Source organism: Kwoniella mangroviensis (genome assembly GCF_000507465.2).
Source record: "Kwoniella mangroviensis CBS 8507 chromosome 1 map unlocalized Ctg01, whole genome shotgun sequence".
Taxonomy (NCBI): Eukaryota; Fungi; Basidiomycota; class Tremellomycetes; order Tremellales; family Cryptococcaceae; genus Kwoniella; species Kwoniella mangrovensis.
In genome coordinates this window covers 1,198,716-1,223,563 of record NW_027062533.1, presented here as the reverse complement: position 1 = coordinate 1,223,563, position 24,848 = coordinate 1,198,716, and the positions used below count along the sequence as shown (strand labels likewise).

The 24,848-nt window shown below is 46.5% G+C and overlaps 11 protein-coding genes across 11 annotated transcripts; 4 read left to right on the top strand and 7 right to left on the bottom strand.

Moving 5' to 3' along the window:
* Window positions 1-337: 337 nt before the first annotated feature.
* I203_100452 (uncharacterized protein) lies at window positions 338-3,949 on the top strand (the record flags this gene model as incomplete). Its single annotated transcript, XM_065516645.1, has 11 exons — window positions 338-393; window positions 462-825; window positions 879-1,065; window positions 1,123-1,415; window positions 1,471-2,131; window positions 2,204-2,715; window positions 2,784-2,900; window positions 2,958-3,068; window positions 3,121-3,523; window positions 3,583-3,638; window positions 3,698-3,949. 11 exons carry the CDS (start codon window positions 338-340, stop codon window positions 3,947-3,949), a joined length of 3,012 nt encoding a protein of 1,003 aa, XP_065373463.1.
* Window positions 3,950-4,013: 64 nt separating this feature from the next.
* On the bottom strand, window positions 4,014-4,718 carry I203_100451 (uncharacterized protein; the record flags this gene model as incomplete). Its single annotated transcript, XM_019150278.1, has 2 exons — window positions 4,014-4,411; window positions 4,454-4,718. The coding sequence occupies 2 exons, from the start codon at window positions 4,716-4,718 to the stop codon at window positions 4,014-4,016; spliced, it is 663 nt and encodes a 220-aa protein (XP_019000244.1).
* A 271-nt stretch (window positions 4,719-4,989) lies between these two features.
* I203_100450 (uncharacterized protein) lies at window positions 4,990-7,238 on the bottom strand (the record flags this gene model as incomplete). Its single annotated transcript, XM_019150277.1, has 6 exons — window positions 4,990-5,205; window positions 5,260-5,412; window positions 5,479-5,799; window positions 5,862-5,972; window positions 6,041-6,071; window positions 6,124-7,238. 6 exons carry the CDS (start codon window positions 7,236-7,238, stop codon window positions 4,990-4,992), a joined length of 1,947 nt encoding a protein of 648 aa, XP_019000243.1.
* Window positions 7,239-7,582: 344 nt separating this feature from the next.
* I203_100449 (uncharacterized protein) lies at window positions 7,583-9,859 on the bottom strand (the record flags this gene model as incomplete). Its single annotated transcript, XM_019150276.1, has 11 exons — window positions 7,583-7,765; window positions 7,826-7,846; window positions 7,906-8,206; window positions 8,255-8,398; window positions 8,447-8,733; window positions 8,782-8,877; window positions 8,939-9,101; window positions 9,168-9,211; window positions 9,279-9,379; window positions 9,488-9,595; window positions 9,664-9,859. 11 exons carry the CDS (start codon window positions 9,857-9,859, stop codon window positions 7,583-7,585), a joined length of 1,644 nt encoding a protein of 547 aa, XP_019000242.1.
* Window positions 9,860-10,416: 557 nt separating this feature from the next.
* Window positions 10,417-11,604, top strand: I203_100448 (uncharacterized protein; the record flags this gene model as incomplete). The annotated part of the gene is made up of 5 exons (XM_065516644.1): window positions 10,417-10,821; window positions 10,885-11,011; window positions 11,088-11,266; window positions 11,326-11,522; window positions 11,586-11,604. 5 exons carry the CDS (start codon window positions 10,417-10,419, stop codon window positions 11,602-11,604), a joined length of 927 nt encoding a protein of 308 aa, XP_065373462.1.
* An 81-nt stretch (window positions 11,605-11,685) lies between these two features.
* Window positions 11,686-12,474, top strand: I203_100447 (uncharacterized protein; the record flags this gene model as incomplete). Its single annotated transcript, XM_065516643.1, has 4 exons — window positions 11,686-11,790; window positions 11,842-12,102; window positions 12,162-12,320; window positions 12,385-12,474. 4 exons carry the CDS (start codon window positions 11,686-11,688, stop codon window positions 12,472-12,474), a joined length of 615 nt encoding a protein of 204 aa, XP_065373461.1.
* A 369-nt stretch (window positions 12,475-12,843) lies between these two features.
* Window positions 12,844-15,902, bottom strand: I203_100446 (uncharacterized protein; the record flags this gene model as incomplete). Its single annotated transcript, XM_019150274.1, has 15 exons — window positions 12,844-13,005; window positions 13,085-13,121; window positions 13,195-13,316; window positions 13,373-13,388; window positions 13,453-13,574; window positions 13,655-14,011; window positions 14,057-14,142; window positions 14,195-14,318; window positions 14,385-14,454; window positions 14,509-14,538; window positions 14,603-14,679; window positions 14,761-15,088; window positions 15,161-15,216; window positions 15,291-15,623; window positions 15,696-15,902. The coding sequence occupies 15 exons, from the start codon at window positions 15,900-15,902 to the stop codon at window positions 12,844-12,846; spliced, it is 2,127 nt and encodes a 708-aa protein (XP_019000240.1).
* A 496-nt stretch (window positions 15,903-16,398) lies between these two features.
* Window positions 16,399-17,332, bottom strand: I203_100445 (uncharacterized protein; the record flags this gene model as incomplete). Its single annotated transcript, XM_019150273.1, has 2 exons — window positions 16,399-17,075; window positions 17,167-17,332. The coding sequence occupies 2 exons, from the start codon at window positions 17,330-17,332 to the stop codon at window positions 16,399-16,401; spliced, it is 843 nt and encodes a 280-aa protein (XP_019000239.1).
* A 1,980-nt stretch (window positions 17,333-19,312) lies between these two features.
* I203_100444 (uncharacterized protein) lies at window positions 19,313-20,686 on the bottom strand (the record flags this gene model as incomplete). Its single annotated transcript, XM_019148958.1, has 1 exon — window positions 19,313-20,686. The coding sequence occupies one exon, from the start codon at window positions 20,684-20,686 to the stop codon at window positions 19,313-19,315; it is 1,374 nt and encodes a 457-aa protein (XP_019001485.1).
* Window positions 20,687-21,180: 494 nt separating this feature from the next.
* Window positions 21,181-22,955, bottom strand: I203_100443 (uncharacterized protein; the record flags this gene model as incomplete). Its single annotated transcript, XM_019148959.1, has 7 exons — window positions 21,181-21,580; window positions 21,657-21,845; window positions 21,916-22,034; window positions 22,145-22,270; window positions 22,345-22,407; window positions 22,470-22,503; window positions 22,675-22,955. The coding sequence occupies 7 exons, from the start codon at window positions 22,953-22,955 to the stop codon at window positions 21,181-21,183; spliced, it is 1,212 nt and encodes a 403-aa protein (XP_019001486.1).
* Window positions 22,956-23,895: 940 nt separating this feature from the next.
* I203_100442 (uncharacterized protein) lies at window positions 23,896-24,788 on the top strand (the record flags this gene model as incomplete). Its single annotated transcript, XM_019148960.1, has 2 exons — window positions 23,896-24,627; window positions 24,702-24,788. The coding sequence occupies 2 exons, from the start codon at window positions 23,896-23,898 to the stop codon at window positions 24,786-24,788; spliced, it is 819 nt and encodes a 272-aa protein (XP_019001487.1).
* Between the last annotated feature and the right edge of the window lie 60 nt (window positions 24,789-24,848).

Below are 24,848 nucleotides of genomic sequence, written 5' to 3'. Positions count from 1 at the left end.
GAAGTATATCCATTCTATTTTTACTCCCATGAACTCCCGAGTGAAAGATAAGGAAATGCACCAACAGATATCGAAATTTCCAACTTTGGTTAGCATCCTGCCCATGCGCCTTTAGCCGATCCGAGATGTCGGTATGTCACATTCCCCATATCGGTTATTTACGTTACCACATAGTCGTGCCCACTTCATCGACCTCCAAACAGATACGGGTACGAGTAGGGCGTAAAGATAGATGGATAGATAGATACATGAGGTCCAGAGATGGGCTAATGTATCTCCTGGCTATCTTCACATCTTAAAGTTGATTGTACAATACATTGCAAGTTTATCTGCCATTATGACCATCCCCCACAAGACCTTACGAGTTGGCGTGGACGTAGGAGGAACCAATACGTGAGTGGAACTGCTGCATGTGATGTACGAGCGACTCACTGTCCATTCAATCATTCACCATAATGTAGAGATGCGGTCATCCTCGATTTGACGCCCGGAACCTCTGCACCCGTTCTTGCATCATTCAAGTCCCCTACCACACCAGATGTCACCTCAGGTATCCAGAAAGCGATATCGGGTTGTCTGGAGAAATCTTCCAGCGATAAATCGCGCATCGAAGCTATATCCATCGGTACGACCTCTTTTGTGAACAGTCTTATTGAGCGAGATGCAACCAAGCTCGAGAAAGTAGGAGTCATCAGACTTTGTGGACCGCACAGTCGGCTATGTCCGCCATTCGTCAGTTTCCCATATGAGCTCAGGAGGGTGTTGGAAGGTCCCGTATGGATGGTTGAGGGTGGTTTGCAAGTAGATGGAAGAGAAATATCCACTGTACGTCGACCAACCTTGCTCACAGGCGACAAAGCTGACGGCATGAGTTATAGGTGGACATCAACGAGATTCGGGGTATTGCTGCGGAGCTCAAGCGACAGGGTATTAAGACTGTTGCTGTATCCGGAGTATATTCGCCTATAGATCACGATATCAAGCAAGAGGAGCAAGTCAGGGATATCCTTCAACAGGAGATACCTGATGTCAAAGTGACTATGTCCAAGGAGGTAGCCAATATCGGTGAGTAGTGTTTCTGGCTAAATCTCTTATTGATGCCACTTGCTGATGTGATAGCAGGCTTGCTCGAACGGGAAAACGCTACTATCCTTAATGCCTCCTTACTTGCTTTTGCAAAGATCGCTGTGTCAGGATTTAGGCAGTCTCTTAAATCGCTTGAGCTAGATATCCCACTGTTCTTGACTTCGAACGATGGTACCCTGATGACTTGTGATCAAGCGGAACATTTCCCTATCAAGACATTCAGTTCCGGGCCAACCAACTCCATGAGGGGGGCGAACTTCTTAGCTGGATTAGCAAGTGGCGGGGCAAGGAAGGAAACCGCGTTGGTGATAGATGTCGGAGGTACTACCGTACGCTATTCCATAAACATGTACATGTTATATCATAGCTGATAATAGAATATAGACCGAAGTAGGTGTACTGCTTCCCACAGGATTCCCTCGTCAGGCTGGAGCACGACACGAGCTTTGTGGGGTACCACTGAACTTCTCGATGCCCCATGTCCATTCCATCGGTCTTGGAGGTGGATCGAGAGTTCGGGTCGACAACTCAAGCAAGGTCACTGTTGGTCCCGACTCAGTGGGGTATAGGATTGATCAGTCAATCGCATTTGGCGGTGATACTCTCACCACTACCGATATCGTTGTAGCAGATGGACGCGCCATGGGTATTGGTAACGCTAACTTGGTCAAGAACATCTCTTCAGACACTATCGCAGCTGCCTCAGCTAGGATGAAGACCATGATAGAACTTGCTTTGGAAAGCATGAAGACTTCCACTCAAGATGTACCTGTCTACCTTGTTGGTGGAGGAGCTATACTTGTTCCGGATACACTCCAAGGTGTGAGCAAAGTTCACCGATTCCCATTTTACGATGCAGCCAACGCTGTGGGGGCAGCATGTGCTCAAGTATCAGGTGTCATCGATACATTCGAAGATACCAGCACTACCCCACTTGCGGAAGTCAGGAAGAAGGTAGAGCAACGGGCTATCGATAAAGCAGTAGATTTAGGAGCAGATAGAGCCAAGACCACGATCGTGGAAAGTGAAATTATTCCTATTGCTTGTAGGTCATACCTTAAATATTACTTCTCGTCTTTCATATTTGCATTGTCTTGCTGACGCTGACTTCTCACAGACACAACCGGAAGGGCAAGATTCTACGTCAAAGCCGCTGGACCATGGACGGGCGCCCCGGTTACTCATATACAGTCCCAGAAAACTGCTTCGGCTATCGCTAACAAGGACACAAAAGAATTAGCGAACGTTGATGCCATCCCGCCAGCTAATATCAGAAAAGGCCCACTACCTGAATCTGACCCCCCCGTCACTGCTCAGACTATTCTCGACTATCGTCCCACTATTACGAACCAGGGTGAATGGATGTTATCCGAGATCGATGCCGAGTGGATCGCCACAGGATGTTATATCCTAGGCTGTGGAGGTGGTGGATCACCTTACAGTAAAGCTCTCGCTCTAAAGGAGATCATCAGAGCAGGTGAATCCATCAAGATCATCGATTTCAGCAAATTGGAAGAAGATGGTATGGTGATTTGGGGAGGTGGTATCGGAAGTCCGGAGGTCAGTCAAGAGAGACTCGTGAATGAAGAATATAATGAAGCGGTTTCTGAACTGATGAAGTTCTTGAGGGTCAGTCGTCTTGACGTTGTTCGCTTGCTAGATTGAGTTGTGCTCATCCTATTTTTCTGTGTGTGTAGATGGACAAATGCGCGGCGCTGGCTGCTCTTGAGATTGGTGGTGGAAATGGTATGATCAATATGATCACTGGTGCCTCCGCATACTTGGACATTCCAATCTTGGACGGTGATTTCATGGTGCGTCAAATCCTGTTATTCATCCGATATGGTGGAATGACTGATGATGCTGGACAGGGTCGAGCCTACCCAACCGGGTGGCAGACTACTCCAAACGTGTATGACCTATCAGGCAGAGGAGAGATGCTTCTTCCAAGTTCAATGGCCAGTGGTGATGGTACGGTGACAGTGAGTTGATTCTTCTTGTTGGTGTCCAAATTCTGACCAATGGGCTATCTAGTTCATGACTAAAGCGAGGAGTGATAGAGACGTAGATGCCGTGGAGCGAGCAGCATGCGTCGAGATGGGTACGCACGCCGGAGCTGCTCAACGACCACTGACCAAGCCACAATGCGAACAAGCAATGATCAAAAACACTGTATCTCAAGCGTGGAGACTTGGTCGAGCTGTTGCTTTGGCAAACAAGCAATCCAATGTAGGTAACATCGGAAAAGTCCTCGTGGAGGCTTTGGGTGGTAGTCGATGTGCCAAAGTCCTCTTCAATGGTAAAGTCACCAATGTCAATAGGAGGATATACAAGGGACATACCATTGGAGAGATCGTCATTCAAGCGTTGAAGGCCGATGAGGAAGAGGATGAGGATCCTAAAAATCCAAAGGAGAAATTTGAAGGTATCATGACTAGTAAGCAGAGACCATCCTGGCACTAGATTAGGGCAATATTGCTGACGGAATCCATACAGTACCATTCAAAAACGAGAACTTGATGTGTCAGCATGAAGTGAATGGCGTGACCAAGGTGAGATGCTATCTCTTACTCGTCACCTTGGTCGGAACAATTGCTGACCTTGCTGATAGATCACCGCCGGCGTACCTGATCTCATCTCTGTGATTGACTCACAAACCGGTGAAGCCTTGGGGACTCCCGATTACAAATACGGTCTACGGGTGATGGTTATCGGTGTTACCGCAGCACCTCAATGGACTGACACCCCAAGAGGAATTGAGATTGGAGGATTAGGTGCATTCGGATATGACGATATACCTTATGAGCCCATCGGCGTGTACGAGAAGCCTGTTAGTGTTATTGACGAATATGTGTCAGTGTGATTTCAGCTTGGACGGATCCTAGATTGTACTAGATAAGATATGAAAGATGTAGTTAGGTAGATCGTCATGCAAAATTTACATACGCTACTTCCCGATACTGTTCATCGATGACCGCTCCTGTGGGGTCTAGCATCTTATCTGCACCCATCTTGCATATCGCCAGCCTCTCTAGAGCGACATTCTCAGCCCATATCTCTTCTTTGAATTGTCTGACCATCGATGTTGCATCGATTTTGAGAGGGAAATCCCCTTTCGATACGTAGCGTGTATTGATGACTGTCGCATGTAGTCTTAATGGTCGGTTCTCTGGGATGATAAGCCCTGAAGATATGAAGATCTCCTGGAAGCGCTGACAAAGTGATAACAGGCGTGAAGTTGGGTCCTCTGGGTGTATGTACACTACAGACGTTCTGGAAGGTGATCGCATGGTGCTCAATGATTTGAGGTTGCAAGTGAGTCGAGCTGATCAGAAGGTCAGCTGTGACGTAAGAAAAGATCACTCACATTCTCTGCTTATCATATCTCTTATAGTCTGAGCTATTTCTGGTCCGTTCAGGAGGCGAATCGCTTCATCCAATCTGGATCCCTCCTTGTGGTCCATCACCCCAAGGGTCAGATGTAACGTTCCAATCGGACGGAACGCATTTCCAGGTACACGAAGGGCCGCAGCTGCATCGCGTAGTCTACCGAGGGATACATCGAGCTGTGTTCGCGATAAAGAGTTAATCAGAGGTAAACATAGGAAGTGAGTTGGGCTCGGTCTGGTCATGATTGATCATGGTGAGATGAGGAATGATGAAGATTTGAAAGAGGGTTCGCCTGTGCACGACTTGGTGTCGTGCAGCGTATCGTGGCGTTGCACGTGACGTAACTGTAGAGCAAGTGATACTAACGTGTATTGGATGTAAGCCTTGGAATGGATGCGAGCTCTATGCATGCATGCTTGACTATACATTTGATGCTCAGATATGTCGTCATATAGATTCATACGCTTGACAACCAATCGATAATACTCTGTACAACTTTGTTTCATAGCGAGATCATACAATCACAGTCCTTCCAAAAGCCGTCATCGCCTCTCGCCACGGAGCTATCCCATTTGTATAACATCCTTGAGCATCGTATATCTCCCAGCACATCTCCATGATCTCCGAAGTACCATTGTAGCTTTTTCCAAATGACATGGAATTCACATCGTCCAGCAACGCCCTCGTCCTATCCCGATCGTCTTTTTTACTGGTGTAGACAGCAATAATCTGCAATGAAGAGCGTAAGCGGAGATTTGATACAGAATGGGATGGAGCGCTCACTGTCAAACACCATTGGTATCCTGCCGACTCATGCCCTACTGTATCAGCTACAAGCTCTTGGGCTACAGAACGGACATGCGAGAATCGCGAGTCATCAAGACTAATTTCGAGAAGTTCGCTAAATACCATTAGCTGAAGAGCTAATCGCAGGACCTAAAGAATGGGAAAGACATGCGGTAAGTACAGTCAACTAGGTAGGTATAGGACAACGAAACTCACTATTCCACCTTTCTCCACCCGATAGTTTTTGCCTGATTCCAACCACGCATATGGGTCAGCCAATTCTGCGCTCAACGCTTCCGACTGCGCTCTTAACATCTTCCCATCCAATGTATTCTCTCGACCATTACGGATCAAGTGATCGCGATAAGTGACCATTCCGTTCACTCTACCGAGCAATATGATGAATTGGCGAGAGTAGCCGACAAATCTTTCAACCCAATCTGGTCCTTCCAATGGCAACTCGAATAGGGGTTTGGTAGGACCGGATAGAGGCTGTGCCGAGGCGAGTTCAAGTGGTGTACAGGACCCATGAATGGTCTGACGACCGCCAGGTGAAGAATGATCAGCTTGTTGACAGACTCATGGACTCGGGGACTCACAGAATAGAGCGCTATCATATCGCGTAGACTGGGGTAGTTGGGTGAACAGGTGTCTGCAGTGAGCTCGCAGGCTGTGGTATGATCTATGACCAATTCACGAGAATCTAACATCTGTAGCGGGTTCAAGGTTAAGCCAACTCCTGTTCCTAATGAAAGATCAATAATATAAGTTCACTTACATCTGCCATACAACGGACGAAAAATCCCATTCTGCTAATCATCAGCGATCTTTCATATCATTCAATAGGCAAATAATCCTCACAAATACTCCTCTGTCTTCCATCCTGCACCCTTATATAACGCTTTGACTTTCAGCACAGCCGAACTACCCAATCTCCTATGTTTCAGTGCTTCAGATTTCCAATAAACTGCCCTCGTCGCGTCTTTCTCAACGTTGCCCCTGTGAACAAAGCTCAATTGCATGAGCGCATGGTATGCAAAATCCCTGATCATCCCTTGAGGTGTCTTGCTAGATGGAACAGTCGACAAGAGATGGTAGATTTGCGGGAAGAGTAGCGAATGGATCCAATTTGCTTTGGGTGTCGGAGCAGCAACGATCTCGTTGCAGCCCTGACTCTCAAAGTAGGATAATGCAGTTCGATCGATAGATCCACATGGCAATGATGCGAGAGTGAAATGGGACACAGGCGCTTTAGGACTGGGTTGGAATAGGGCTTTGATAAGATTCGGCTGAAGGTATGGCGCGAAGGCGCTCGTAGGTGTAGAACGGGATGGATAAGGCTCGCGCAATGAGGCGAGCCGTGAGTCGATTGCAGTATCTGATGAGAATCCTTCCGCTTGTCCGTCGTCTTGAAGAGTAATGATGGATGTCGAGGAGTTGGTGCTGTGGATCAGATCGGTATAGACAGGGAGAGGGGGATTCAGGTAGAATGTCAGATCTAGGGCATTGTAGTCAATGGGAGGTGGAATGGAAGCGATCGGTCGACCAGTGGTAGGTAGAGTATTTGGATCGACGTTGAACTCGAAACTTGCAGATGGCGGAGGAAGATCGAAAAGTGATTGCGGTAGGGTTGAAGTGGTAGGGGAGATGGGCGAGGATGATGATTGACCGGACGACGAAGATGTGACGAGCACTATGTCATCCTGTTCAGGCGTCTTATCTGTCGCTGCCATATGCTCGAACGGTCCAGCTTCAACCCATATGACATCTTTGAGTAGCTTGGACGGCTTGTGAGCTGTCGAAGGGTAATAGCATGCCTGATCATTCTCCCAGCATTTCCTGCATGCAGCTTTCCTGCCTGTACGGGCGTCTAATTGACCCTCGGGGCACTTGACTCGACGCTGACGACAGTCCCTACAACCTGTATTGGCTCGCTGTAGTCGGGCTTTCTTTCGTGGTGGTTGTATAGTGGTCATATTGACATTACGAATGACATGATGAGCAATGAAAGAAAGAGCAACAGTCAGGATCTCCGCTTATCTCTGTGTTCAAATGAGGAATGGCTCTGTGAGAACGATCTTTGGTTGTACTCTAGGGCTTTACGTCAGACAGGTGATACCCTGAGATGAATGTTCATTAAGGGTCTCTAAGCATGACCTAGGCAGAAGCCCAGAGAGGGGGTGGAGCTGGCAATCGTCGGAACAGATAAGAGAAGGATTGCATAGGAATAGATTTTACAGTATTGTCTGTCCAAGATTCGCATACATCAGGGGACTCTCCTTCACATCGCTCAATACAAACAAAGTACAAAAAGTGACTTCTAGTGGCCAAGCACACCCTCCTCAACATACTTCCAGTAAAGTTCACGGGAGGCTTTACGCCATGATTTTCCCCACCTGACAACAGGGAGGAACGAGACGTAGGCTGCGAGACCAACCATAGCGGCGGTGATGAACGTATTTTGGTAACCCATACTATCCAACCAGGGGGTGATTCCGTAACCCTAATCATATCAAGTGAGCTGATTGCAACCTCTGTCGCGCAGCGATGAAGTCTAACTTACAATGGCGAATCCCATGGAGTTCTGAGAAGAAACATAATCAGCTTATGTGATGGGCGAGTCAAAAATATGTGAGAACTCACTCTGACTAAAACCACCGCTAGGATTACTTCACTTGACAAATCCTTGTATGAGTCGATGGCGTAGTTGATAGCAGTCGCTCCTCCACTAGCTGAAGTGAAAGCGACCATGCCGCCTCCAAAAATGAGACCCATCCAATGTACGTTCTTAGCCGCTCCAACACCCCAAAGAATCAATCCGACAGGACAGATTATGGCGTTCAAGGTGAGAAGCCATAGTCTATACTCAGGTTCTCGAACCCCATTTTGTCTTCTAGTCATCCACATGGTGAATCGATCGCCGACCCAACCACTCCAAAGAGCTCTATACGATATATCAGCTCACGTACAAATTTGAGGCTGGCTCACTCACGCCACTGCTGATCCGACTAAAGGCCCAAAGTAGACCAGACCCACGGCTGAAGCTGAGAAATCGTATAAATCGGTGAATAGGATAGAGGCTGTAGCATTGAGAACGTTGTACCATACCAATGCAGATCCGTACAGAAATCCGGACCTGAATAATGATCAGCCAAAGTCTGGCCTGCGCCTGCTATATACCTACCAAAGGATGACCGGGAAACGAAGGAGCACGATCGGCCTCCAGATCATCGTCCATCCCATTTTTGTACTGCAATAGATCTGATCAAACATTCTCAATCTCCTGACATAGGAATAAGGGGTCCCAGTCAAAGAGCTGCGGCTTTCTGGGGAGGTTTGTCGGATTTGGACTGAAGGAAGATCTTTCTCGTTACTCTGCTTGTCTCTGTACAATGCTGGTCTCTCCGTATCAGTTTGAGCGGATCCATCGTGCTCTTCGACCAGTTCCGAAGTTCCTCTGTTATAGTTGGTCTACTCACCTATTAGCGGAAGCTGACGCAGTGAAGATCATGAACTCACCTCTTCCATCAAGAAGAACATGATGACAGTGCCAACAGCACACTGGATTGCCGAGATGTAGAAGACCCATTTGTATCCCAACGCATCGTTCACGAACTGAAACCAGCATGTCAGTGTTCTCGTCCCCAAACGGACAAAGTCTGCTCTGAGCACTAACACCAGCCCAAATAGGTGCAAGAAAATTACTACCAAACAAGGTCATACCGTATACTCCGACGTAAAAGCCTCTCTCGTGCGCATAGAAGATATCGGCGATGGAGACTTCGACCAACATCTCAATGGGAGAGGCGAAGAGCCCTTGTATAACTTTGTTTGCGAGCCTGACATAGACACGCACAGCTGGTCACCGGCCTACTCAGTCTGGCAGGATTAAAAAATCAGCTCACCACTCCGATTCGGACTTGATAAAGGCCATCCAGATGACTACAGCCTGAGGTGCACAACGCTGTCAGCGGCGCTGTAAAACTAGCGAACTGCAGGTGTATCGGGGTGCTTACCACTGTGCCGAGTTGGGAGATCAAGTACATGGGTCTTTTTCCAAACATCATCGCCAGCGGTTGAGTGATAAGTCCGCCATAACCAAGTACTGGTAAATCGGCTGATCAATCATTGTGTGTCGGTCTCTGGTCAAAGTCTGCACTTACACAAAAACACTGAAGGACCGGAGTCAGCCAGTGGGCTCCTCTTACGTTTGAGAATGACTCACTATATCCGGTACCAGCATTGAGAGTACCCAGACTGATACCAGTCGCTTCAGAGACGGGTGAAAGCACAGAGTACAGAGAACAAAGAGCGATACCATTCGTCATCACGTCTGCCGTGGTGCATTGTGACGTAAGCATATGTTTTGTTCGTCTTCTAGCATTGTGACACTGCACTTACAGACTACTAACATCCAATGAGCGAGTTGTTTCCTCTTCCAAGACCATCGCAATGGATCATTCACGTCGTTACTTGGTTTGGGTGAAAGCACTACATCGGTATTATGTCTTCCCTCGGCGTGCTGAGTTTGATGACCATCCTTGTCAACCAGGACGACTGATCCTGGGATAGGTAGTTCTCTACTGCTGAGTTCCATATTCGTGTGACTGGTTTGCTCGTCCGTGGTGTGCTTCACATGGTGAAAATCATATCATGTGGGGATGGATATGAATATATATGTGTGAGATGAGATGATAAGAAGATGGTCCGAATATCTGGGCATTTCTGAGAGCGGAATGATCTAAGATCTTATAACCGAGAACCTTAATTTATCTGAATTCCCCGAACCAGAAACGGGAGATAACGTCAGAGCCATTCACATCCGGATCAACCACCCTGCCTATATCTCTGCTGCTCTGTATATACTTTTTGAATTATACATTACATGCGAATCCCAAGATCGATGTCCAACCCGGTGATATTCTACAAGCGAGAACCACCGAAACTAGCACGATCAATTGAGTAGATAAGTCATGTGCACCATGATAAGGGGTTTTCGATAAGTAGCAATTGACGTAGCATAGATGACATCTCGCAAGAAGATAACAATACATCAGCAAACTACCTCTATGGTCCCTCCCCACACCTGATTCGATTTTCGTCTTGGCCACACACGCATCCCTCGAGATCATCGTCACCTTCACAATAAGCACAATGTCACCAACCAGAGTCCTCGACTACCCAGCTCTAGCTGCCAAAGCCATCGCAGCGCGAGACGAAACCATCCCAAGCGATTATCTCCTCCCCAAGTCTGCCTACCCACTTCCCAAAAATCGAACCTCCTTGATCACCTCGAGTGGTCTTATTTCGCCTGAAGAACTAGAGATCATCAACCTCTCAGCATCCAAATTGAGAGATGCTCTTGCCTCTCGGGAATATACTTCGGTCGAAGCTACCACGGCATACTGCAAAGCGGCAGCAATCGCCCAGCAAGCTACAAACTGTCTCACCGAGATGTTCATGGCTGAAGCGCTTGAACGGGCTAAATGGCTGGACGAGCATTTAGAGAAGACAGGGGAAACAGTTGGACCATTACATGGGCTACCGATTTCTATCAAGGTGAGCATTTCGATGATCCACTTATTGAGTGAGCTTCAAATGTTTGACTGATGGGTGTTGTAGGATCACATGGACATCAAAGGACACGATTCTCCCTCTGGATTCCTAGATATGGTCGGACATACCCTCGCTGAGAAAGATGCTCACCTCGTTTCTGTTTTGAGAGAAGCTGGAGCTGTATTTTACGTCAGTGAGTACTGTCTGGCGTCATATCTCATACACCTCTCACGCTTCCTGCATATGAGCATTGATGACATAGGATATAGAAACGACCCAACCGCAAACCATTATGCACCTCGAAACAAGTTGTTATCTCGGTACCACCACCAATCCTTATAACCCCCAGCTCACCTCTGGTGGGTCAAGTGGCGGTGAGGGAGCTCTGATCGGAATGAAAGGTTCTTGTTTAGGTGTTGGCACTGATATCGGCGGATCGATTAGAGCGGTAAGTTGCAAAATATTCTGACGTTACAGCATCCTTACTGATACGGATCGCGGGTGTAGCCCGCCGCTGCCTGTGGTATTTACGGATTCAAACCTTCCATCTACCGTGTCCCAGCTGGTGGATGTCAGATGCCAATGTGCCCAGCAGGGTACGAAGGTATCATCTGTACGCATGGTCCCATGGCGAGATCTGTAGAAGATATTAAACTTTATATGGAAGTGATGGTAGGGTCTGAGCCATGGCTTAGAGATCCAAAGTGAGTAACATCCTGCACTGTCAACACATATCTCCGCTGATATATCCGATGAATCAACCACAGCGTCCAAGTGAAACCTTGAAACTATAATTTCGTCTTCCCGCAAGAGAAGATAAGAGTAGGTTTCATGCTTGACGATGGAGTAGTCAAACCCCTTGCACCTATGCAAAGAGCTCTTAAAGAGATCGCAGCCAAGCTTGAAGCTTCTGGGCTATTCGAGGTGGTTCCATATAAATGCATTCTCGCTGCAGAAGCTTGGGATATCATCGTAAGTCAGCCACTTCCAGCTGAAACGACGTACGCTTATTAGTCATCAAAGAGTAAACTGTACTGGCCCGACGGAGGTGCGATGGTAAAAGAACATCTTGACAAAGTTGGTGAACCGATGCTCCCACTCTCTCAATGGATCATCGACTGGAGCAAAAAGCTCACTTTGGAAGAGTACCTCGCTCTTGCGGCTAGACGAGACGAATTCCGTAAAGCTCAAGCGGACCATTGGCAAGCTTCTGGTGTGGACGTAGTACTTTCTCCACCTTCGCCCACTCCTGCACCTGCGTTGGGAACTGCTAAATACTGGAACGTGAGAGAAATGATCGTTCTCGGTGGATGTGAAATGTCACGACTGACAATAGTTTTCAGTATACTTCATTCTGGAATTTGACCAATTACCCATCTGCGATTTTCCCAACGGGTCAATTCGTCGATGCCACCAAAGATGCCAAGGATACTTCGTACACACCTTGTAATGAGAGTGAGAAGATTATCTGGGATAGCTATGACGCTGGGCAGTCATCAGGGGTAGGTCAATTCGGAGCTTGCCGGTTAGCAATTTACAGTAGCTGAAAGGTCTTCTGGCACACAGGCACCAATCTCACTTCAAGTCACTGGATATATCGGTCACGATGAAGCCACTTTGGTGGCTTTGGAAAAGATTGTGAAGGTTATTGTGTAGCTGTACATCTAGCTTTGATCAGTTGTAGGATAAGTTGCCTGTACAATACATGCAGAAGATATCCAAGTGATTCGTCCATTTTTGACGTATCTTGAAGATAGCCCTGAAACGCACATTCATGTTTCTCTGCTTGTCAATTCAGAAGTTTAGAGTCATTCAGCAGACTCAACTGCAAGCATTTTGAACACCCTTGCAGATAATTCTCAGACCTTCAGTTGAAAAGAGCTCAGGCGACTTGTACAGCTATTAGTAACGAATCACGAGCTGAATCATCTGCTAGACCGTCTGTATTCCAAAATATTCATGTCATGAGTTGGATACAAAACTATTTGACTGAACAGCAGTCTGCAGTCGTCACAAACTTTCCACTTAATGGCAAGACCCGCATGATCCATTGACCAAGGTACTCTTATTGAAAGCTTGTGTACTTGGTGGGACGTCGATCGCAGGAGAAGCAGTGAAGAAGTCAACCGGCTTGAGAGAAATTGTATGAGTCTCACAAGGCATGACGGGGAAGTCTTCAACTCGGGTCTTTTGGTAAATCATGAAGTCAGCAGGGGGTACGACGAAAAAGTGCTTGTGGATTGGTAAAACGGAAAGAGCGACTTACATTGTGTGTCAAACCGAATGTGTGCCAGAGTACCAAGCTGAAGATTATAAGATCAGCATTCCATACGATTGATGAGCGGAAATGAGGAGAAGGGAAGACGTAAAGCTTACTCGTCATTTGCAACATTGTCTTGCCTCGCAACCCATGATTTGATACCTCGTGCATTACCTGAACTTTGGTTGGTATATTGTCCACCTGAGAACAGTTCTCCATCCTTGTACTTGGTGACCCACTACGGAAGACATATCAGCTTGGCCGTGTTGGTTGTGAGAGCCTAAGATAACTCACGATATGATGATCAGCACTGTGAGGCAACATTCATATTAGCTATAAGTTTTCGGATGTACAAATACAGCCAATGGACCTACAATTCCGCTCTGGCGAATCCAACACTCTCAGGGTGAGATAACATGAGTTGCGAAGGTTGAGGTATAAGCTTGTATCCGATATTCCTTCCACTGATAGGATTGGTCCGACTTGGATTGATAATCTACAACAAAGTAGATGAGCTATTGCATCCTGATTTCTTAAGGATAGCTTGGGGTTCGATCCACGTTCACTCTGACTTACTTTGAATACCCTGTTTTTGTGTGGTGCAGCATTTGCAAACCCACTTTTCTCCATAGGTGTCTTCTCGACAGTATAGCCCACTCCCCAAGGATTGTTTTTCGGAGGATTCTTAGGATCATAAGCCATAGGGACTGAATCCTCCTGAACGACCGTATTTCCCTCTCCCAATCCGCCGATGGCAGGGTCCATCCGGACCGAGAAGATATGTTGGTGATTGGGGGCGAGTACACCGGGATTAACGATGGTACCGTACGGACTGGTCTCTCCTGGGATGATAGCTACAGTGGACAAGATACCGGTAGCTCGAGTTTCAAGGTGGATGTTGGCTGCTTGGTCAAGCTTCCATGCGAAGATATACTAATGAAAAGGTCAGCTGTGAACAGGTAGTCGGTGATGACGTACGTCATAATTTGCGACTGTGATTATCATTTGAATGACCAAGACCCGACTTCTGGTAACGGATGCATTGCCCGTTCGGAAGTTGGTGTCTACACCATAATTGTCGGCTTTCAGTCCACTAGAGGGGGTAATGATACTCACGTTTCCATCCAATACCTTCATCTTGTTCATGAAGGCATACAACGTTGTTCATCCTCTTGACATCTCCTTTGGAAGTCACCATGTCAGCGGAAAAGTAATGGATTGATCCCAAGCAGTCACATCCCTGCGAAGTATGTGCTCTGGTCAGTTAAGCACATTGTGAGCAGGCACTACAGTAAGCGTGACGTACGAGGTCAAGTTGGTTGGCGCAAACTCCAGCACCGACATCACCCAAGTCGAAAGCTTGTTTACGGTGGTATCTGTTGAATCGTCATTACCATTCTCAATGGAGCATCAGGGTTAATTGTGCTCACGGTGTACGAGAATCTCCATATGGTACAGTCCTATACGCGAATATTAATCGGCTTTAGTACAGTCTGATGTAACTCATGTTAGAAGATCACTCACATATCAGAAATTGATAATCTGTGGAACAGATCCCTCCCGTCATATCTGATGTCATGTAAGGTAAGACCTTCCCTGTACTACAGGCATCCATCTAACTCATCAGCTATATATACATCTGAGCCCGTTTCATGGTTTTGCTATAGCATTCAGTCACTTACGTTGAATCCAACTACAAATTCCCATTTCTGCCATTCAACCTTCCTTCCATCAACTTTGAAACTCGGGCCATTCTTCTGGACGACCTCCAAAGGTTCCAACCCTCCTCTGATAGAAGCTTGTAGATCGTGTTTGTATTCGTGAGGCTGATGTTTCTCCCATGGGAAATTCTCGCCTTTAGACCACAAAGTTTCGATAGTTTCTGTCGATTCCCCTCCATATATGGGAGTGTACTCGACAGAATGGAGCTTCATAGTCGCTGGATTCATTACTGGAATGAGAGGAAGAGGAGTGGCGTAGTGGTTGCTATCGAGATCAGAGGATGTTCGACTAAAGTGTTATCCATGTTTATTAATATGGTCTAGAACCACCTTGGAAGAACAGGTGATAAAGAATACTTACTAGTATGTCATCATTGGGATAAGTCTAGGTACTTCATCGACTGTATCGCATCCATACTACCCCATGTTCCCTGATCAGCTATCCCCCTAATGACGAGGGGGGAGTGTAGAGCAAACAAAAAGAAGCTTACAGGCCAAGAATCAGCAACGACAACAGCTCCTTCAGGTAATCTCAACTTCTCTACAACTTTTGCAAATTCTGGATCTTGTAGCAAGGCCTCTTCGGCAGCAACCATCTCATCTGCATCTAATGGAGCATGGTCCAAGTCCGCAACTACCTGGCACGACACGACCGAGTTCGAAGTGAGCGAGACGATGTACTCGTAGTACTTGACTCCGCCGGATGTGGTTCGGGAAATTAAAGCTGCTGCTTCCCTTGGTAGACCCTCTGTAGCAGATCTCTTTCTGGTAGCCAAGAGGTATTTCACCAGCTCAACTTTGGGAGGTTCATGTAGTGTTACATGCTAATTTATATATGACATCAGCGTGCGAACGACACCGACAATGACCTGAGCGGTTTATCAATGGAAACACACCTTGAACCAAATTTTAGCTTCTGAGTCGACTTGTTGGACATGACTTTTGATGATCTCGACTGCAGTCTTGATCTCGTCTCCCGATAAAGGGTCAAGCGGGTGAGAGGTTGTAGTCTTCGAGGTGGATGCTGACATGGATAAAGCTGTTTTTGCAGCTTGGATTGTATCGGCTGCGATATCCTGGGTGGTAGTAGCGATAGGTGCCATCTTGAGTTGGATGGAATGTCGAGGAAGGGCAAAGTATCATTGATTGACCATATCCACTGTTCACACTTAAATACAGCAAATGTCATAGTACTCGTAATGCACTAGTGTACTAGTAGATACAGACCCATGGAAATAATAATAAGATTGCCATTGTGACAGAGATAAGGTCGTCGGTTATTCGATAAGCTCCAGCCAGAGACGATAGGCGAAGTCCGGTCACTGGTGTTATCGTAATTTCCCTTATGACAAGTGCAAGTGCACCCGATTGGACTGTCCGGTTAGAAAGGCCAAATGGACTAAATTCCCCTAGGTACAAGACCAAAAAAGTGTTTACTGGACGTCACTCATCAGATACGAGCAAGTGGAATTCGTTTCGATAAAGGTCCTTATCTTCGATAATGACTGCATGCTCGCAAACGAGATTCTCGCTTGTTCACTATATGGCAGATGACTAATACACTGTAATTTACATATATGCAGTACGGTATATGTGTCCTCAGCCAAAAACCTCTATCATGAAATGATACCTTACACCCACTCCCTCTTCTTCACCCCTGTTATTCAATGCTCTACATCTATCAGCCAATATCTCACCTATCATCGGCGCCCCACAAAAGAACACTCCGACTTTGACAATGTCTTTCAGCTTTGACTTTGATCCAAATTCGTTTCCATCTCCAATCTGAGTGGTTGTTCGTTGGTACTCTACCATATCTTCGTAGTGCCTATCCAGAATTTTGATGAAGTCAGGTCTACCAAAGGCACTGCCATTCATAAGACCCGTCAAGGGCGAGTATGGGTGCTCCTCCGTTCGATGTAGTTCCAAAAGCCATCGGTAAATGTGGGTAGTCAACGATTGACGTTTGGCCGTAACATGAGTTTGTAATCGTATGTCCAAATGAGGGTGCACGCATTGATGTTGTGTAGGTGATTGATGATATTCTTGTGATTGATATATCGAATTGAGTAAGTTTGAGAACCAACCCAGATGATTCTTATCCCTTACCATCCAGTGGAATTCGACTCGACGATAATCCGATGGGTAAGGTGATATGGTGGATTCCTGACGACTACGCGAACGAGCTCGTGAGAATGTACGTGAGAGCGTTCGACCAAGAATGTTTCCCGTATTTGCACTGGACCTGGCACTGGTCTTCTCACCAGTATCATTGCCTACATCTCCCAAGAAAACAATATGCCATATCAGTCTCTGATGTGTGAATACAGTACGTGTAACCAATCCACCGAACCAAATGACACGCACCTGGACCTTGTTTCTCCTTTTCCGATCTACCATGTAACCTATCATTCCTTGCCTGTAAACCGGCCAATATCCCCGCAAAAGGTGTCACTCCAATCCCGCTCCCTACCAAAATCGTATGCGTGAAATCGTAAAACCTCTGTGCGGGAGCTCCAAATGGTCCGTTCATTCCTACTCTTATCTCCCCTTCAGTTTGATCTTCAGGTAACAAGACTCTACCCTTAACGAGTTTCAACCCTCAACGAGTCCGTGCAACCTCACGGATCAACCTCACAGACCTTCTATGCAAAATGATATCTTTAAATCTTCATTGATCATCTGTATCGCTATTTTGTATTGAGAACATCCATTGAACTCGACTTTTCAATAGTACGAATGTCTACAGAACCAGATCAAACGTCTCCAGAACACATCCAGCGAGTTCTTGCTCTTTGGACCGCCCTCCTTCCGACAAACAACCAAGCAGACACTTTTGCCAAAGACAATGATATTCCCTTGACAACCTTCAATCATCATCTTGCAGGTCGTCTGACTCGCCCTCAAGCTCAAGAATATCGCCAGCTACTCACAACTATTGAAGAGGAGTGCATTATCCAATACCTCGATCGATCAGCATCCATTGGTCATCCTGTTTCGCCTGGAATCATCATAGAACTTGCAAACAAAATACGAGAGAGAATCACTCTTGCACTCATCCCAGATGAGCTCCTGCCATGTTTACCACCTCCCATGGGCTATCCTTGGCTTGCCAAGTTTCGAAAGCGCCATCCCCAGGTCCATAGTGTCTTCTCTCGGAAGATACAGGCAACTCGCTTCACAGCAACTACAGTCGATGCTTTGACACCTTGGTTTTGCGAAATCAAGTCTCTATATGATGCCAATCATTACCTGCCGCAGAACATCTACAATATGGACGAGACAGGATATGCTATAGGAGAAACACAAAGCTCTCGAGTATTAGTTATTATAGAGCAAGGAGAGAAGATAGGTAGTAGAAGAGGTAATAAGAAGCCATCAAGCGCAATACCTGGTAGACAAGAATGGGTTACAACAATCGAATGTATCAATGCTGTAGGTTCAGCTCTTCCTCCTCTTGTGATATTCAAATCAGAAGGAAGTTTCAACACAGGGTGGCTCCCAGAGAACCTTCAGCTTCGAGGATGGAACTGGGCAGTCAGTAAATCAGGATGGTCAAACAACGAAATTGCATTCAAATGGTTAACCGAAGTATTCCATCCCAACACAATACCTGCCAATCCTGATCAACAAAGAAGACTACTTATTGTTGATGGTCATGCTAGCCATGTGCAGGCTCGCTTCATTGCATTCTGCATGGCCAACGCCATTGATCTTATGATACTTCCGCCCCATTCCTCTCATGTCACTCAACCTTTAGATGTTGGTGTGTTTCGCTCTCTCAAGCAATCTATGGCAAAAGAAGTCAATCGGTTTGCTCAATATGATTCTTCAAGGATACAACGATACACCTGGGTTAGACACTTGGCAGTTGCTCGATCAAAAGCTATGACAGAAGAGAATATTCGAAAAGGTTGGAGATACACCGGCCTTTTCCCATATATTCCACATACAGTCTTAGATGCGGCCCCTCAACAAGTCAATACTCCTCAGACACCTACTCGCACCCCCTTAGCCACATTGTCTATTGAGAAGAATTCTTTCCTCGCCAAACATGCCAACACTATGTCTCCAGAAGTCAAAGATCGCGTTGTTGATCTTTATTCGAAATTAGAAACTGTCAGCACTGAAAAGACAGCCTCTGACAAGGAGAATGTCGAGCTCAGGAAGGTATTGGCGGTCAAGAAAAGAAGGACAAATGGTGTATCAGTTCAGAACGTTGGTGGGCACTGCTTTACTACAGAACATGTCTATGAGATGGCCAAGGAAGTTGAAATGAAGAGGAAGAAGAAGAAAGGATCGACAGAAGAGGAGGAGCAGCAGGAGGGCGAAATCAGTGAGGAGGAAGACAAAGGTCATGGAAGTAATGGTGTCTGGACAACGGTAAATCGATTGGGATCGCCCCTTGATGATGAGTAATAGATATTGTATTGAGAATGCATGTTAAAATTGTTTTGGGAGACATATTGGCATGAGGCATGATATATGTCGACTCGTTGAGGGTTGAAACTCGTTAAGGGTAGAGTCTTGTTATCAAACGACGTAATCTAGCGGTCCAATTCCCATCTGTCTTTATATGAAGCTTGACTTGATCGTTGATACAACTTGAAACGGTGAATGGGTGCCGTTCAAATCTTGATATCTTTGAAACCTGAAGGAAGATGTATTGACCTGGTTTATACTTCCATTTCATCCGCCCTATAGTCTTAATGGTAGAGGCAGGTATGGGTATCGTTATTTGGATTGTATCCGAGTCTAGTATCTTGATCTTCGCCAGTCCACCTGCTCCAAGCCCAAGAAACAATCTTATCATTCTCTCTAAGAGGACAAGCAAAGTTGGGAATGCTAGGAAATGACCTAACATTGGGAATTGGAGTAATCTCTCCGTACCGTGAGCCATCAATAACCCGATGATGGGGTACATAAACAGATGACCTAATTGAAATACTTCGTAATTCCACTTTCGGACTTGAGGAATACTCAACCCAGCTAAAATGTAGAATAAACCTAGGGCTGTTAAGCCGGTAATTCCAGGTAATGATGCAAGGTAAGCGTGGTAAGGTCGAGGAACTAATTCGGGGGATAGAATGGCTGCTACAGCATCTTGACGAGTGGATTTTGATCCATAAACGAATGTACCTCCTAAATGACCTATTGCGTGAAGTGTCGACAGCGTCATAGCGAGGATCGAGATCTTGATGTGGAATGACTGACTGAGATCCCGATTGATAAACCTCGAGAGGTAATACCATCTTCTAAGGAATGTTGAGAAATGCCTTGACATACTTAGTAATAAGAAAAACGTTGTGAAATATAATCCACCAGCACAAGTTTTAGCTAGGACTACACCCCATCCAAAGGCTGCTCTGTATCGGGTATCGAGACTATATTTGAGCGATTGCCAAATCATCATTCCTACTATACTTGCTGATACCATAACTAAAAACATGACTTCGGGACCTTTGACTGCCCACCATGATCTGATCCTTCTCCACCACCCTATAGAACTCATATATTCCAAATCGGCCTCTTCGTTAGATCTCGATTGAGTCATACTAGGTATCTTCCACTGTCTGATCCTATCCGTGAATTCGTTTCTCGAGATAGAGCTGGGGTTTACGTTCGAAGTGGTACCCATCAATTCACGAAGAAAAGCATGTCTAGCATACTCTTCTTTGGAAGGATGATTGATATTGTGTTGTTTCGGTGTCGGGGTTAATTCGTCATTTACCCTATCCAAGGCTGATTCGACTTCACTGTACTGGATGATCCCATCGTTGTTGTGATCGAGCTCGTCCAAGAAGGACTGGATCTCTTCAGAAGTGAGAAGTTGAACATCATCATCGATAAGGGTGGAATGGAGTGATGCGCGACGGGAGAGGGACATCTCAAGCGAAGTTATAGTGTGAATCCGTGAGCTGACAAATGCGCATTCTCAGAACAGTTGATTTGGCATGATCGTGCGAGGACCCTTTATATATCTTGTAGTCATCAACCGACATGATATCATGGATTGATGGACTGGCTTCGTCTCGGCATGACGATACGCCAAGAACGAAACGCTCGCCAAGTATCACACATCAGGAATATGCTGAGAACATGCACAGAGTGACATATCATCATGGATATAACATGCTACTGCAAGGGACGGGATGCGATACTCAGGAAACAAGATCATAATGAGAGTGATATATGATGATGATGAAATAAAGGGAAAAAGGTCCATTTGTGAAAGAAACGTTATGCGTTAAGACCTTGATCGTCATGATATAAGACATTTTGTATCAATCTTCGACCACTATGCCAACTAGATATCTTCCTACCGCCGCTCCAATACCGATTCTACTTCTTTCTTCACATACTAGGTGATGGTCATGTTATCTAAAGGAGAGAGACAGCACCGACCAACATACCAACGACAGCAACACCAGCGCCCAAAAGCAAATTGGTAGAACCGGTGTTAAAGGTCAATTTGGCGGCTGAGTTGGAGCCAGAGGCATTGGCATTGGATTGCGTGCTTGATCCAGAGGCAGCAGCTGAGGCTGAACCTGAAGCACCTGATCGGGAAGCGGAGGCCGAGGCGGAAGCGGAACCTGAGGCACCTGAGGTGGAAGCGGCAGCGGAAGCACCAGAAGGTCGAGATTGAGAGGTCGTACCGACTGAACCGGCTTGAGTGGATCCACCGACGAGTACAGAAGGAGTAGCGGTCACGGCCCAGTCGCCGGTGTTGATTCCGTTGGAGATGGTGGAATAAGTCTTACAGTTGGAGGTGGCGGGGTAGCTGCGAATGTCCATGTTTGGGTCAGACCAGTGTATTGTTGTATAGGATTGCCACAGCGAGTTGAGGAGTTACTCACAATGCAACGGAAGATGGAGTAACGGTTTGACCAACAGTAAACATACCGACGGTACCATCAGCGGTGTAAGTACCGGTGTATCGTTGTCTGAAAGTGGAGTAGCTGCCATCAGGTTGAGGGTAGAGTCCGGGAGGTGCGGCGGATTCACCTTCACATTCGGTGAAAGTGTTGTTGGATTGGTAGAAGTCTCTGCAAAAGGGGAAAGTCATATTAGCCTTCTTCGTGAAGAGGACGTAGTCTTAGGGGAAGATCCACTCACTCAATAGCCATGACGAATTGACAACCCATGATATCAAGTTCGTGTTCACATTGGAGAGCGGCGGTTACGTTTCCGGTCTCAGCGGTACATACTCGAAGACAGAATTGGTCGTAAGAGATCTGACGTTGCTTTGATGGTGAGCTCGGATCTTCCCCGGATTCATGCTGCATGTATAGTGGGAGATGGTGACGACAACTTGTGATGGGATGGTTAAAATGAGACAACTCACAAACGACATCCATTCTTCGTAGAAGACATCGCTACCACCGACATTTGAGGTGACGTTACCACCGATGGGGTTACCGAGATTCTCGGCACCGTGAGGATCGAGTTCACCACCAGCGTCACCATCGACCTGAGGGGAAAGGGGAGATGAAATCAGTACACGCGAGGCAGCCAAAAGGAAAATAAAGGAGAAAGAACACTCACAATTCCTACCTTGGTACCATCCCAGAAACCGTAGATTTGGACGTAGTTGGGGGTTTTGATGAACTGTCATATTTCCCTTGCGTTAGTACTGATCATCTCGGGTAGTAAGGTGGTAGTGTACGTACGTGAGCAGCCGTGATAGCACCGTCTGGGATCAATCTGTTGTGCAGCAATGTGCATGTCAGCTCTACTTCCCCAGTCTGATGAACGAGGATTGTTCGCCGCCGCTTTGACCGCCTTTCAGCATGAACCTTTTCTTCGTTTTGCACATCGACGATATGTCGAGCACAACACCCCGCATACTCAATGAGAGGTAAGGAGTCAACTCACCTAGCACCGTTTCTTGGTTTGGTACAATAAGCAACGACGATAGGTTCCACATTACCGATTTCGTTCTCTGCGGCACCCGATTGATCGGGTGGCCCCCAGAGACAGAAATCGTCCACACCGTTCAAGGTGATCAATCTCGATTCAGAGGTTGAGTTCACGTATGAACCGATCGGGTAGAACTCTGGTTTGTCAGGGTTGGTGGGTCCATTGGGGAACGTAGCTGTCACTTGGGCTTGAGCGAGGGAAGGGAGGAGGGCGAGTAAAGGGATGAATTGGTACATCTTGATCTGATCTTCGATACGACTATGTCAGGGGATGGGAGGTAAGATGTTATGTGGATATGGGTGATAGTCGATTATATATATTGAAAGAAAAGATGAAAAGTAAAAGTAAAAGTATCGGATGGAAAGGACGAAGAAGAGAGAGAACGAGAAAGAGAAAGAGAAAAGAGAAGAAAGATTTGTTTGATCTGATCAGTTGATGGTATGGTAGTGTGGTGGACCAAGTCGGATGCCAAGAGAACGCATCGCCCCGTTATAAGATCACAAATCACCTTTACTCCCTTTTGTCCCTCCTTGCTGGTGTACGCGTGACACGAGAGGAGGAACGAAGCCACCGACGAAACCACAACCATCGTCAAAGTCTTGGCATTGTTTATTGACCCTCACACGGGGCACACAAGTCGGTCAACACAGGGCGGATACAGTCAAGTTTCACTGGAATCGCAGCAGATAACACAAAAAGACAGTCGCCTCTTCATTTGGTGTAACATGGTGAGTGTTGATGGTATGTATATACACATATCAATTTGATTGGATTCAATGGTATATACGGTGAAGTCTTTCGAATATCAAGCAAGGATGACAACAGAGAGATGCCAAGACTCAAGTCTCGATGCTCCCTTTGGCCCCCCGTCGATCGACCACGTTGCAGGGGAATTGAACAATTGAACCAGCTGGAATTAAAAGGCATTCGCCGCCATCAATTACGTAAAGTGATATCTGCTGACCTCGGTCATCCACGTGTTTGACGCGGCTAAAGGAGTTTAAGAGTAACTCACAGAATTTCGATTTCGAGGTTACGAGGTGACTGCCGAAATGACAACGACAACGTTCGTACTCGTAGAGAGCAGCAGTCAAGGAATGTCAGATATATGACAGATATAGGACTCACACACATCTACTCGACAACACTCTTCACCAACTACCACCACCACCAGCTATGTCAACCTTACCGATTTTACGTTCAACTTTCGCCTCAAGCTCGCGCAGCACAATACTCCGAGCACCAAGGATCATAGCCCCAAAGACACTCCCTCATCTATCCAACTCTCCTTCCCTCACTCGACAGATACACAGTCGATCCCTCTCCCCTCCCCGAACTCTAATAACAGCTCATCATTCTCAACGTAAAATTAGCGTCAGACAACTCTCAACTACATCATCCAAACTCAACGCCAACACCTCATCGTCCCAATCCCAATCCCAGTCCGAGGCTGAGTTTGAACCCTCGCCCAATCCATCAAGCGTGACAGCCCGACTCAAACTCCTTTTTAAGAAATACGGATGGTACGCTCTCGGTATATACACCGTCCTATCTACCATCGACTGTTCACTCACATTCATCGCCGTTCATACACTCGGAGCAGAGAAGTTCGAACCTATATTTGACAGTGTCATCCAATTCTACCGAGTAAAGAGATACGGTGAAGAAGAAGCTGATAATCTGAAAAAAGTAGATGAGGAGAAGAAAGCAGAGGAACTGGAAAAGGCGAGGGTCGAAGGTGCAGCTGATAAAGAGAAGAACAAATGGTTTGGTAAAACCTTCTGGGCAGAGTTAGCTCTAGCATACGCCATTCATAAGACGTTGTTGTTGCCCGTTAGAGCGGGGTTGACGGTTGCGTGGACACCGAAGATTGTCAATTGGTTGGCCAGTAGAGGATGGGTAGGGAAGGTGAGTTGGAGTTTCGCTTCGATATGGATGATCGGTATATCGAAAGTAGAGTGCTAATCTGGAACCTCGCATAGGGCGGTCTCACTCGAGCTGCGACTCACGCTCAAGGCAAGGTGAAAGACGCATCTGAAAGAGTTAAGGACAGAGTGAAACGGAATTAGACGTCAGCCGAACAGGTCTGAAGGCTGTCATAGTGATGATGAGGATGACAATTGAATTGG